This window comes from Triplophysa dalaica, chromosome 6 (genome assembly GCF_015846415.1).
Source record: "Triplophysa dalaica isolate WHDGS20190420 chromosome 6, ASM1584641v1, whole genome shotgun sequence".
In the NCBI taxonomy this organism is placed as follows: Eukaryota; Metazoa; Chordata; class Actinopteri; order Cypriniformes; family Nemacheilidae; genus Triplophysa; species Triplophysa dalaica.
This window is the reverse complement of record NC_079547.1, coordinates 1,439,097-1,451,392: the sequence shown is the minus strand read 5'-3', so window position 1 is coordinate 1,451,392 and position 12,296 is coordinate 1,439,097. Positions and strand designations below refer to the sequence as shown.

General features: G+C 41.6%; 2 protein-coding genes across 2 annotated transcripts; both read left to right on the top strand.

Moving 5' to 3' along the window:
• The first annotated feature begins 608 nt into the window (after positions 1-608).
• LOC130424844 (alsin-like) lies at positions 609-1,619 on the top strand. Its single transcript, XM_056750808.1, has 3 exons — positions 609-735; positions 879-1,073; positions 1,156-1,619. The coding sequence occupies exons 1-3, from the start codon at positions 628-630 to the stop codon at positions 1,192-1,194; spliced, it is 342 nt and encodes a 113-aa protein (XP_056606786.1). The 5' UTR covers positions 609-627; the 3' UTR covers positions 1,195-1,619.
• A 5,424-nt stretch (positions 1,620-7,043) lies between these two features.
• On the top strand, positions 7,044-9,679 carry LOC130424430 (uncharacterized). Its single transcript, XM_056750074.1, has 9 exons — positions 7,044-7,066; positions 7,250-7,263; positions 7,351-7,554; positions 7,672-7,724; positions 8,112-8,208; positions 8,326-8,381; positions 8,701-8,866; positions 8,984-9,036; positions 9,463-9,679. Exons 1-9 carry the CDS (start codon positions 7,044-7,046, stop codon positions 9,463-9,465), a joined length of 669 nt encoding a protein of 222 aa, XP_056606052.1. The 3' UTR covers positions 9,466-9,679.
• Positions 9,680-12,296: the final 2,617 nt, after the last annotated feature.

Below are 12,296 nucleotides of genomic sequence, written 5' to 3'. Positions count from 1 at the left end.
CACTTGACAAAAATTGAAAACACAGTGTATGACAGCTGTACAAGAGTGTTTATACTGTCTCAAAGGACAATATTCTCTCCAGCTCTTGTTCTAGATTGTGTGTTCTAGATGTTGTTTAGTCCATGGGTCTTCATCCGGGGGTCCGCGGTCCTCGGTGGAACTGCAAGTGGTCTGCTAATTACGGTTTACACAGGCATGTTTTTGTAAAAAAATGTGAATCATGGGTTCAGAGATATTACAACTAATGTTCTCTTTAAGCTGCGCAGACTCACTGAAGATCCCGTGCGTTGCAATTTTATCCTGCGTGCAGACAAAAACATCCATTCAGGCAAAAAGAAATGTTACATCTGCTTCGTCTTCTCCCTTCTGATAAGTTCAGAGAACGCATGAAAGGAGTTGCGTGTGAATTAAGTGCAGTCTCATATATTTCTGACTTCTGTTGAAATATGGTTAGAGCTGTAAAGTGCTAATTTGACAGGCAAATGTCACCACACCGCTTCTGCATTCTAAACTCTGACAGAACTATCTTACGTGTTAAAATCAATGAAACGCGCTCTGTGTACTGATTTCGAGGGTCTGTGGTGTTCCGGTCTTGACTCTTCTATCAGTACATTTGGAGGTTTTGTCATGACACTAGTTCTGTCGCTTCAGATTCTCTCAGATCTGATGGCAACCTGGAACCCTTCAGATGAAGCTCGAGAACTCTACAGTCTCCTGAGTCAGCCGCACCTACAGGTGAACACTCAATTGAGACTTTGATTATAAACCTGTATGTGATCAGACACAAGATCAAAAGATCTCGCGTGTGTATTTATATATTGTTGTGATATAATATTCAAAGAGGTGGTTGGTTGCTGATCATCATTTGTGTTTTTCAGGCTCTTCTCTCGGCTCATGACACTGTGGGTCTCGGAGACTACGAACCAGAACACATATTGGGGAACATATTATTTGACACAGCTGTTGTTCTGTTAAGGATCAGAAATCTGGGGTCAGAGGTCAGTCTGATCGAGGACCTGATGGATCCTTGTGTTCAACACGGAGAGCATGGAATCATGTTTACCACACTGAAGGTAAATAAAGCATTTATACCGTCTGCACTGTGAACACACCCATAAGCAACACCTGCAGCGAGTCTCTCTCTTCTTCACGCAGGCGTGCTACTATCAGATCCAGCACGAGAAGGTCACATAATACACATAATCTCTCCAAAACCATCTGACTTACAAACACCCCAGCCAATCACAGCGGGGTGGCGAACCGGCCGTGTTCAGCGTCCAGATCACGTGTCCTGAGGGGGGTGATGCTATTGGCTGAGCTCTCATCATCACAGAAAAGGCTCCGGTTCATGTGCAAGGGCTGTGGATTTGAGTTTTATTTCTATTCTGTGTTTCAAACGAATCTGTTTCTTGTGATGTTTTCATGTCTTCTTCATTCACTTTATTGAGTTTTTTTAAAATGCTTTCATTACATCGCTGTATTAAACGATTCAGTGTTTTTTTATTTAAGAGCAGATGCCATTCTGATGTTGAACGTTTATGTGTGAAGTTGATTTGTAATGTTCTGTAAGCCATCTACCTCCGTCTTCACAGTAAACCACTACACTAAACAACTTTTCTTGATAGTGTTACATAATTTAACACAAGCAGCACACTGCCTCAGACACACAATATTGGATTTTCATAAACACAAGTTCAAGTTCAAGTTCAAGTTGAGCTTTATTGTCATTCCACTACATGTTGGACATATAGCGGGACAAGATGTCGTGCCTCACAGGACCACGGTGCTACATAAATACAGATATACAACACGAAGTAAAACAGTATAAACCTATACACAACTGGCCTACTGTCAGCTTTGACTATACATATGCTATATATAAAGGTGGTTACCTATACATAAACTAACAACTAAAAAATAAAATATAAAATACAAACTGTACATCTGTGAAAATGGCTTCAAAAACTGTACATGTGCGAAGAGAGAGAGACATTCAAGCAGCTGGCTGGGGAACAGTGTGAGGTGGTTTGTGGTGCATGAGCCAGTAAGCATACATACATTACAGTCATATATTACAATCAGTTTTTTGTGGGATTTGTAAACACAAAGGTGTGTGAAAGTGTCTAGTGCATGCAGAGGAGAGTGTGTTGCTACAGGTGGCTTGTGCAGGCCCGCTCTCCTGAATTGCACAGAAATAAAAGTTAACTGGTTTTCCTGAGATGTGGTAAGGTGTATGTGGGGGGGGGTTGTTGGGGGTTTCAGGGAGGGGGGTGTGTGATGTGAGTTCAGGGCTCTCACAGCCTGGGGGAAAAAGCTGTTGAGCAGTCTGGCGGAGCGGGCTCTGATACTCCGGTACCGTCTACCTGAGGGTAGGAGCTGGAAGAGACTGTGGGAGGGGTGGATGGGGTCCTCCACGATACTTTTTGCTTTGCTGGAGCATCGTGTAAGGAAGATATCCATGATGGAGGGGAGAGGGGCACCAATGATTTTTGCAGCGGTGTTCACTGTCCGCTGGAGGGTCTTGCGGTCTGCTGCACAACAGTTTCCGGACCAGACAGTGATGCAGCTGGTCAGCACGCTCTCAATGGTACCCCTGTAGAAGGTGGTGAGGATGGGTGGAGGGAGGCTTGCTTTTTTCAGCCGGCGGAGAAAGTGTAGGCGCTGTTGTGCCAAGATCTGGACTGTTGTCCTTCTCGAATAAGAAACAGATTTGTGATCTGACTGACAGGGTTGAAGTTCTGCTTTATTCCATTGAAATGTTTGTTTACAGACTTTGATCTGAGTTTAGAAACGGTTCATGCTGCTTGTTTGTTTGTTGTTGTTTCTCTATGAACTCGCTCAGACGTTCCTGAAGTGTTTTTGAAATGGTGTCGATGCTCATAGTGACACATAAGCATAAGTCATGTTTTTCTCATCTGAAGTATTTTAAAGTGCCTCTTGTAAGCGTTACGGATGTTTATCATGATGACATCATCATTCAGCAATAGCGTCCAGTCTCATTTCAAAGCTGTCGGCCTGTTGAGATTTGTTTTCTTTTATTGATGTTGTTTTATGTATTTGCAGCAAAGATGATCTGAGTGATGTGGATGATGTGTGGAATAACTCACAGGACGGTGACATTAACAAAGTGTGTTTGAATGAGGATAAGAGATGAGGACTTTCAGATTGTGTGTTGTTGTGTGTTTAAACTCTGTGAAACTGTCATGGCTGTGGACTGTTGTTGTTTACTGACACGATGACATGTGAGATGTTGCATGAATATCATGGATCTGAACATGAAGATACGGATCAGTTTAACTCTGCCGAGTCAAGCCGTGTACATTCACCCGTGTCTCAGAGAGAGATTTCTGTCATTTTTATTTCTAAGAGGTGAATACAAAGAATATTCAAACTGTTTACTGACTTATTCGTTTTAATAAATGGCAATAAAGCTCTGGATTAAACATGACATTGACGTCTAAATAAATAATGGTTTGGACAGAATGTTATATCTGTGCGTCTCAGTGTTTTGCTTCAGGATTCAACAGTGATATGATGTGTAGTTGGGATCTTTGTTCTGATGAACACAGAGAAAGATATTTGGAATAATGCTTATAAGCAGACAGATTGACTCCCATAGTAGGAAAAAAATAACGGTAGTCAAAAGTGCCCCAGAACTGTCTGCTGTCCTGCATTCTTCAAAATGTCAATATTCAACAGAACAAAAATAAAAGATAAAGTAATTTTTCCCACTATAACTGTGTTGTTGTGGACAGTGATGTTCTGCTTCCTATGATTTCAGGTTCTATAAACCAGTAAATGTCAAGATAACAGGGTGGTTGTTGAGGGTGAGGATGAATGTAACTCAATTATTGTAATTAAATATCCAATAAATAACTTAACGGTCATTTGGCTGTATCTGTGCCACACGTTTGTGTAATAAAACTTGCTTTGTATCATAACAGGCACTGTCTGCAAAGTTATAAGCAACTTTATTTTGTGTAAGTGGTTTTAAAAAATTTGACATGTAGATTTTTTAAATAATATAATTACTTTATACATTTAAATGTGTTTTTTCTCTCTATTTGTACTCCATTATAAAAACAAAAGTCTGGCTTTAGCAATTACCCCTGTAGCTGTGTCTGCCAAAGAGTGAGTTTGTTGATTATTCTCACAGGATTGACAAAATCATGAGGTGAAATGTTTGCTCTTGAGTCTGTTTAAGACACTTTTGTACTTTTTTCACTCTGCAGATGTAAAGTTAAAGTTTTTAAAGAACTTTGTGGGTGTGTTGATCTCAGTGTGCGGACAAAATACTATTAAAATTGTGTTAAACTTTTTTCTAAATGGGACATTGTTTTATATTTACCATTAGTAATATATAAATATTAAATAATATATATAAATATAAATATATAAATATTAAATATAAATATATAAAAATATAAATATATATAAAATGGTATAAATACTATTAGTTCTTAAAGTGTTGAGATTATTGAGATGAATTGAACTTTTGTCCAACAATTTGGATTGTATTATGTAGAGAGGTCACGTTCCCGGTGCCATAGCAACGCGGGCAAAACACTTAAACGGCGTCTTATTATTATATGAATTACTAGAGATGACGCGTTCTCCTTTATTACGTCACTCAGAAAGTCTTTAAGACCCACAGGCAGAGACAGATTTGTCATTTCTCTTCACAGCACAACCGATTCAACATATAACAGCGACCAACAGATATCCAGAGCAAATGGCGAAAACTCAACGATCTCGATTAGGAAAAGTGTTTATGAATTATTTTGTTTGCCTGTTATTCTCGACTGCCATTGCGAGGAGTGTGAACCGAGAGGATCTCCTGAGCTCGACATCTTGAGCGTTTTAACTGAATCTGAATTGTTTGTCACAGGTAAAAAACTTGTTTCTCTAAAGTTATTTGTGGCTAATGTCAATTCTGCTATGTGTACACTTTAATTCATCAATGTATAATACATTTAATCGACGAAACGATGTCCGTTTAGTAAGTTGATGAATTTGTTTTCATGTATAGCACAAACAAGCCTGATCTCACTAATGGAAGATAACAAACAAGACAACGTGGAGGTAAAATGTCTTTCTTTTGATTTCCTTTAATATTCACAATTTAACACAATTTAATAAAATTCACAAGAAAACATTGCTTTGTAAATTCTAGTGCTGTGATGAGCTTTTGTTCCTTCATGATAATATTGAGCTGTTTAATAGCTTGTAAATGATTAATATTGCCTGTAAAACAGTTATAACGGTTATCACTGATATTAACCAAAAAACTAATATAAAAAGTCATGTAAGTTTGTCTAAAGTGTCATTTTTGTCATTGTATAACACATGTGTATATTTTAATGTATTGACAGCTGTACACAAGTTTGTTTTGTCTCTTTTTCCTCCAATTCTTTTTGATCAGATTGTTCCCCGTAAAAAGGGAAAGTGGAAAAAGAGGCTAAAAGTGGTCAAAGATTTCTTTTGTGAGCCAGTTATCCTCGACTGCTCATGTGAGGAGTGTAAGCTAAAAGAATCTTCTGAGATCAAGTCCAAGATTATTGATGAAGAATCCGAGGTGTACGTCACAGGTATAAACTTTTTCTCTATATGTGTCTAATGTCAATTCTGCCCAGTAATGTATAAAATACATTTAAATGAAGAACGATGTCTGTTTATTAAGTGAATACTCTTGTTTTCAAATTTAGCGCAAACCAGCTTGACGTCACTTGTTGAAGATAACACACAAGACACCGAGGAGGTAAATGTCTTTCTTTTTATTTCAATTAATATCAAATTCACAAGAAAACATTGCTTTGTAATTCTAGTGCTGTCATGAGCTTTTGTTCCTTCATGATAATATTGAGCTGTTTAATAGCTTGTAAATGATTAATATTGCCTGTAAAACAGTTATAATGGTTAACATTGATATTAACCAAAAAACTAATATAAAAAGTCATGTAAGTTTGTCTAAAGTGTCATTTTTGTCATTGTATAACACATGTGTATATATATATTAATGTATTGACAGCTGTACACAAGTTTGTTTTGTCTTTTTTTCTCCATTTCCTTTTGATAAGATTGCTCCTCGTAAAAAAGATAAATGGAAAAGGAGCAAAAAGTGGTCAAAAATGTCTTTTTTTATGCAGGTTTTCTTCGACTGCTTAAGCGAGTTGTGTAGTCCTGAAGCATCTCCTGAGCTCGACTCCCAGAGCATTGATGAAGAATCTGAGGTGTACGTTACAGGTATAAACTTTTTCTCTATATGTGTCTAATGTCAATTCTGCCCAGTAATGTATAAATACATTTAAATGAAGAACGATGTCTGTTTATTAAGTGAATACTCTTGTTTTCAAATATAGCGCAAACAAGCTTGATCAAACTTGTCGAAGTCAATGCCACACAAGACAACGTGGAGGTAAAATGTCTTTCTATTGATTTCCTTTAATATCAAATTCACAAGAAAACATTGCTTTGTAAATTCTAGTGCTGTGATGAGCTTTTGTTCCTTCATGATAATATTGAGCTGTTTAATAGCTTGTAAATGATTAATATTGCCTGTAAAACAGTTATAACGGTTATCACTGATATTAACCAAAAAACTAATATAAAAAGTCATTTTTTAAGTTTGTCTAATGCTCATTTTTGTCATTGTATAACACATGTGTATATATTTTAATGTATTGACAGCTGTACAACAGTTTGTTTTGTCTTTTTTTCTCCAATTCTTTTTGATCAGATTGTTCCCCGTAAAAAGGGAAAAGTGGAAAAAGAGGCTAAAAGTGGTCAAAGATTTCTTTTGTGAGCCAGTTATCCTCGACTGCTCATGTGAGGAGTGTAAGCTAAAAGAATCTTCTGAGATCAAGTCCAAGATTATTGATGAAGAATCTGAGGTGTACGTCACAGGTATAAACTTTTTCTCTATATGTGTCTAATGTCAATTCTGCCCAGTAATGTATAAAATACATTAAAATGAAGAACGATTAAGTGAATACTCTTGTTTTCAAATATAGCACAGACAAGCTTGATCTCACTTGTCGAAGTCAATGCCACACAAGACAACGTGGAGGTAAAATGTCTTTATTTTGATTTCCTTTAATATCAAATTCACAAGAAAACATTGCTTTGTAAATTCTAGTGCTGTGATGAGCTTTTGTTCCTTCATGATAATATTGAGCTGTTTAATAGCTTGTAAATGATTAATATTGCCTGGTAAAACAGTAATAAACATTAAGATTGATATTAACCAAAGTACTAATGTAAAATGTAATTTTTTAAGTTTGTCTAATGCTCATTTTTGTCATTGTATAACACATGTGTATATATATTAATGTATTGACAGCTGTACACAAGTTTGTTTTGTCTTTTTTCCTCCAATTCTTTTTGATCAGATTGTTCCCCGTAAAAAGGGAAAGTGGAAAAAGAGGCTAAAAGTGGTCAAAGATTTCTTTTGTGAGCCAGTTATCCTCGACTGCTCATGTGAGGAGTGTAAGCTAAAAGAATCTTCTGAGATCAAGTCCAAGATTATTGATGAAGAATCTGAGGTGTACGTCACAGGTATAAACTTTTTCTCTATATGTCTCTAATGTCAATTCTGCACAGTAATGTATAAAATACATTAAAATGAAGAACGATGTCTGTTTATTAAGTGAATACTCTTGTTTTCAAATTTAGCGCTAACCAGCTTGACGTCACTTGTTGAAGATAACACACAAGACACCGTGGAGGTAAAATGTCTTTCTTTTGATTTCCTTTAATATCAAATTCACGAGAAAACATTGCTTTGTAAATTCTAGTGCTGTGATGAGCTTTTGTTCCTTCATGATAATATTGAGCTGTTTAATAGCTTGTAAATGATTAATATTGCCTGTAAAACAGTTATAATGGTTAACATTGATATTAACCAAAAAACTAATATAAAAAGTCATGTAAGTTTGTCTAAAGTGTCATTTTTGTCATTGTATAACACATGTGTATATATGTTAATGTATTGACAGCTGTACACAAGTTTGTTTTGTCTTTTTTTCTCCATTTCCTTTTGATAAGATTGCTCCTCGTAAAAAAGATAAATGAAAAGGAGCAAAAAGTGGTCAAAAATGTCTTTTTTTATGCAGGTTTTCTTCGACTGCTTAAGCGAGTTGTGTAGTCCTGAAGCATCTCCTGAGCTCGACTCCCAGAGCATTGATGAAGAATCCGAGGTGTACGTCACAGGTATAAACTTTTTCTCTATATGTGTCTAATGTCAATTCTGCCCAGTAATGTATAAAATACATTTAAATGAAGAACGATGTCTGTTTATTAAGTGAATACTCTTGTTTTCAAATATAGCGCAAACAAGCTTGATCAAACTTGTCGAAGTCAATGCCACACAAGACAACGTGGAGGTAAAATGTCTTTCTATTGATTTCCTTTAATATCAAATTCACAAGAAAACATTGCTTTGTAAATTCTAGTGCTGTGATGAGCTTTTGTTCCTTCATGATAATATTGAGCTGTTTAATAGCTTGTAAATGATTAATATTGCCTGTAAAACAGTTATAACGGTTATCACTGATATTAACCAAAGTACTAATATAAAAAGTCATTTTTTAAGTTTGTCTAAAGTGTAATTTTTGTCATTGTATAACACATGTGTATATTTTAATGTATTGACAGCTGTACAACAGTTTGTTTTGTCTTTTTTCTCCAATTCTTTTTGATCAGATTGTTCCCCGTAAAAAGGGAAAGTGGAAAAAGAGGCTAAAAGTGGTCAAAGATTTCTTTTGTGAGCCAGTTATCCTCGACTGCTCATGTGAGGAGTGTAAGCTAAAAGAATCTTCTGAGATCAAGTCCAAGATTATTGATGAAGAATCTGAGGTGTACGTCACAGGTATAAACTTTTTCTCTATATGTCTCTAATGTCAATTCTGCACAGTAATGTATAAAATACATTTAAATGAAGAACGATGTCTGTTTATTAAGTGAATACTCTTGTTTTCAAATATAGCACAGACAAGCTTGACGTCACTTGTTGAAGATAACACACAAGACACCGAGGAGGTAAAATGTCTTTCTTTTTATTTTCATTAATATTAAATTCACAAGAAAACTTTGCTTTGTAAATTCTAGTGCTGTGATGAGCTTTTGTTCCTTCATGATAATATTGAGCTGTTTAATAGCTTGTAAATGATTAATATTGCCTGTAAAACAGTAATATTTGTTAAATGGGTCACATGGTGGGAATACGTGCTTTTCTGTGTTTTGGTGTGTAATAAGTTGCCCTTGGATGTATTAGACAGGTAAAATTGCAAAAATGTAAGCGTTGGAACAAAAGATGCATTCGAAAGCAAATGCTCACCCAGACCAGCCTTAAACGTCTTGTGCAACCACACCCCCACAAATCTACGTCAGCTGGTGGTCTGATTTGACTAAGACCACCCAAATGTACTCTCAAGTAAGGTGGTGTACCTGTCTATACAATTGCAGTGACGCAGAGCAGCGGACTTCTCCCTTCTGATGGCGGATCCCCCTCGGTGAGTGGACTCTTCCTCAGTGGCGGATTTCTCCTCAGAAGCGCAGACTTCTCCTGGGCGTCTCGGCAGCGAGCTATAGATTTAGAAAAGCAGGTCTTTTTCAGGACAAATATTCTCACAGTTTCCACTCTCATCCAGGAGGGAGGACGGACACAACGGCTACCCCGGGTGTTGGGCTTCCGGCATCTGGGGCGGCCATTGTGGATCAGTTCTGTCTGCACTGCGGGCGGTGTATGATTCAGACGTTGCGTCACAGGCGGCTGTGATCCCACGGGACTCAGCGCCAACTCGCTGCTTCCCGTTTCGTGACGGCATTGGCTACGGCCCTGCCGTCCGCGGCGGGGAGGGGCGAGGGGTGATGTTGGCATGTGAACGTCTTTCGTCAGCCACTGGCTGGCGGATCGTTCTCGCCTCGTCTGACCGTTCCCCAAGAGACGGTCCCACCGTCTTGTTCCTACACCACGCGCCGGAAACGGTGTGTGGTGATGATGAGATGTTGCAAGCTGTGTTCTTGGGTATGACAGACCCATCTTCGAGTCTGACGGGCACCAGGTGTGGCGGTCACAGCGGCTACGTTCTCCGGAATGTTGCCGCAACCCCATCTGTTCCCTGTGCGTGACCGCCGCCACGGCGAGGTTGAACGCTTCAGCGAACGTCGGGGGTGATCGGGGATTCCCGTGTTTGTTATTCCGCCAGCTTCGGCTCGCTGGTCATTCATGCCCCGACACGCTCACCTGGCTCGTCCCCGATGGGCGGTGGTGACCGTCCCATATCGGACAAGACTCGACAACGTGCTCTGTCATAACATCTGATAGCTACCTCCGGTCATCAGATGCGAAGCCCCTTGGAGCTCCCGCCTTCGGGAGGTCGAGCTCAAGAGGAGGCATAGCAGAGATGACGGCCGTGCTTCCCCGGGCCGGAGATGCACGTTGAGCTCACTAGACGTGCTGTATGCCGTTCGCGGCTTGCTCCTGTCTGATGCGAAGCCCCTTAGAGCTCCTGCCTCTGGGCGGTCGAGCTCGGGAGGCAACGCAAAAGTGAGGGCCGTGCTTCCCCGGACTTCCCCGGAGATCCACGTGGAGCTCATTAGACGTCGGGTATGCCGTCCGCGGCGTGCTCCTGTCTGAAGGGCTCAGGGAGCTATTACTTTCCTGGACAGTGAGGTAGCTAAGGGCAATGTTGACCACCCAGGTGGTCTAGCGGCCCTGGTGCACCACGGATGCTGCCACTTGGAGGAGTCGACAAAGTATACCAAGCTGCCTTCACCCTCCACGCTATGGCGGTCAATAGGGTCCAAATGTTTTGGGGACCCATTGGGTCATATGCCAGAGCGTTTGGATCTGGTTGATGGGAAGGTCAACCCGGCTGTGCACCGCCACAGGCCTCGCGCCTCGAGCGACGAAGGTCAGGGTGTGTGCCCTGGGTTGGACGATGTCCACGTTAGTGGTCCAAGGATCCGTAGCTCAACCTTGCACGATGAAGCTCGGAAGATCGGCCTTCTTGGACACCGCGCAGGCTGCGCTGGATGGTGACACTGTGGAGATATTCTATGGTGAAGAAGCAGACTGTTCCGTGACCCGATCATCTATGGATGCTGAGGTCCTGCGCACAGCCTGCCCTCCATCAGCCCCGCCACCCCGCGGTGGCCCCTCTGATACTGGGCCCTCCAAGGATGGCCCGTCAGCGATGTGGAGCCACGCAGGAGGAGGCCTCTACCCTGTTGGGTAACTGGCGAGGGTGATGTGGGCATGTGAACGTCTTTCGTCAGCCACTGGCTGGCGGATCGTTCGCACCTCGCCTCGTCTGACCGTTACCCAAGAGACGGTCCCACAGTCTTGTTCCTACACCACGCGCCGGAAACGGTGTGTGGTGATGATGAGATGTTGCAAGCTGTGTTCTTGGGTATGACAGACCCATCTTCGAGTCTGACGGGCACGACGCCTATACTGCACGTATGGTTTGTCCTCAGGTGTGGCGGTCACAGCGGCTACGTTCTCCGGAATGTTGCCGCAACCCCGTCTGTTCCCTGTGCGTGACCGCCGCCATGGCGAGGTTGAACGCTTCAGTGAACGTCGGGGGTGATCGGGGATTCCCGTGTTTGTTATTCCGCCAGCTTCGGCTCGTGGGTCATTCATGCCCCGACACACTCACCTGGCTCGTCCCCGATGGGCGGTGGTGACCGTCCCATATCGGACAAGACTCGACAACGTGCTCTGTCATAACATCTGATAGCTACCTCCAGTCATCAGATGCGAAGCCCCTTGGAGCTCCCGCCTTCGGGAGGTCGAGCTCAAGAGGAGGCATCGCTGAGATGACGGCCGTGCTTCCCCGGGCCGGAGATGCACGTTGAGCTCACTAGACGTGGAGTATGCCGTTCGTGGCTTGCTACTGTCCGATGCGAAGCCCCTTAGAGCTCCTGCCTCTGGGCGGTCGAGCTCAGGAGGCAACGCAAAAGTGAGGGCCGTGCTTCCCCGGACTTCCCCGGAGATCCACGTGGAGCTCATTAGACGTTGGGTATGCCGTCTGCGGCGTGCTCCTGTCTGAAGGGCTCAGGGAGCTATTACTTTCCTGGACAGTGAGGTTGCTAAGGGCAATGTTGACCACCCAGGTGGTCTAGCGGCCCTGGTGCTCCACGGATGCTGCCACTTGGAGGAGTCGACAAAGTCTCCCAAGCTGCTTTTCAATAGGGTCCATAACGTTTTGGGGACCCATTGGGTCATATGCCAGAGCGTTTGGATCTGGTTGATGGGAAGGTCGACCCGGCTGTGCACCGCCACAGGCCTCGCG

What these genes read in the sequence shown, in the direction of transcription:
- LOC130424844 (XM_056750808.1), top strand. Translation starts at nt 628, where the DNA reads ATGACACTAGTTCTGTCGCTTCAGATTCTCTCAGATCTGATGGCAACC. An exon ending in TGAGTCAGCCGCACCTACAG is followed by an intron (nt 736 to 878) that starts GTGAACACTCAA and finishes TGTGTTTTTCAG; the next exon opens with GCTCTTCTCTCGGCTCATGA. An exon ending in TCATGTTTACCACACTGAAG is followed by an intron (nt 1,074 to 1,155) that starts GTAAATAAAGCA and finishes TTCTTCACGCAG; the next exon opens with GCGTGCTACTATCAGATCCA.
- LOC130424430 (XM_056750074.1), top strand. Translation starts at nt 7,044, where the DNA reads ATGCCACACAAGACAACGTGGAG. An exon ending in ATCTGAGGTGTACGTCACAG is followed by an intron (nt 7,555 to 7,671) that starts GTATAAACTTTT and finishes TTTCAAATTTAG; the next exon opens with CGCTAACCAGCTTGACGTCA. An exon ending in ATCTGAGGTGTACGTCACAG is followed by an intron (nt 8,867 to 8,983) that starts GTATAAACTTTT and finishes TTTCAAATATAG; the next exon opens with CACAGACAAGCTTGACGTCA.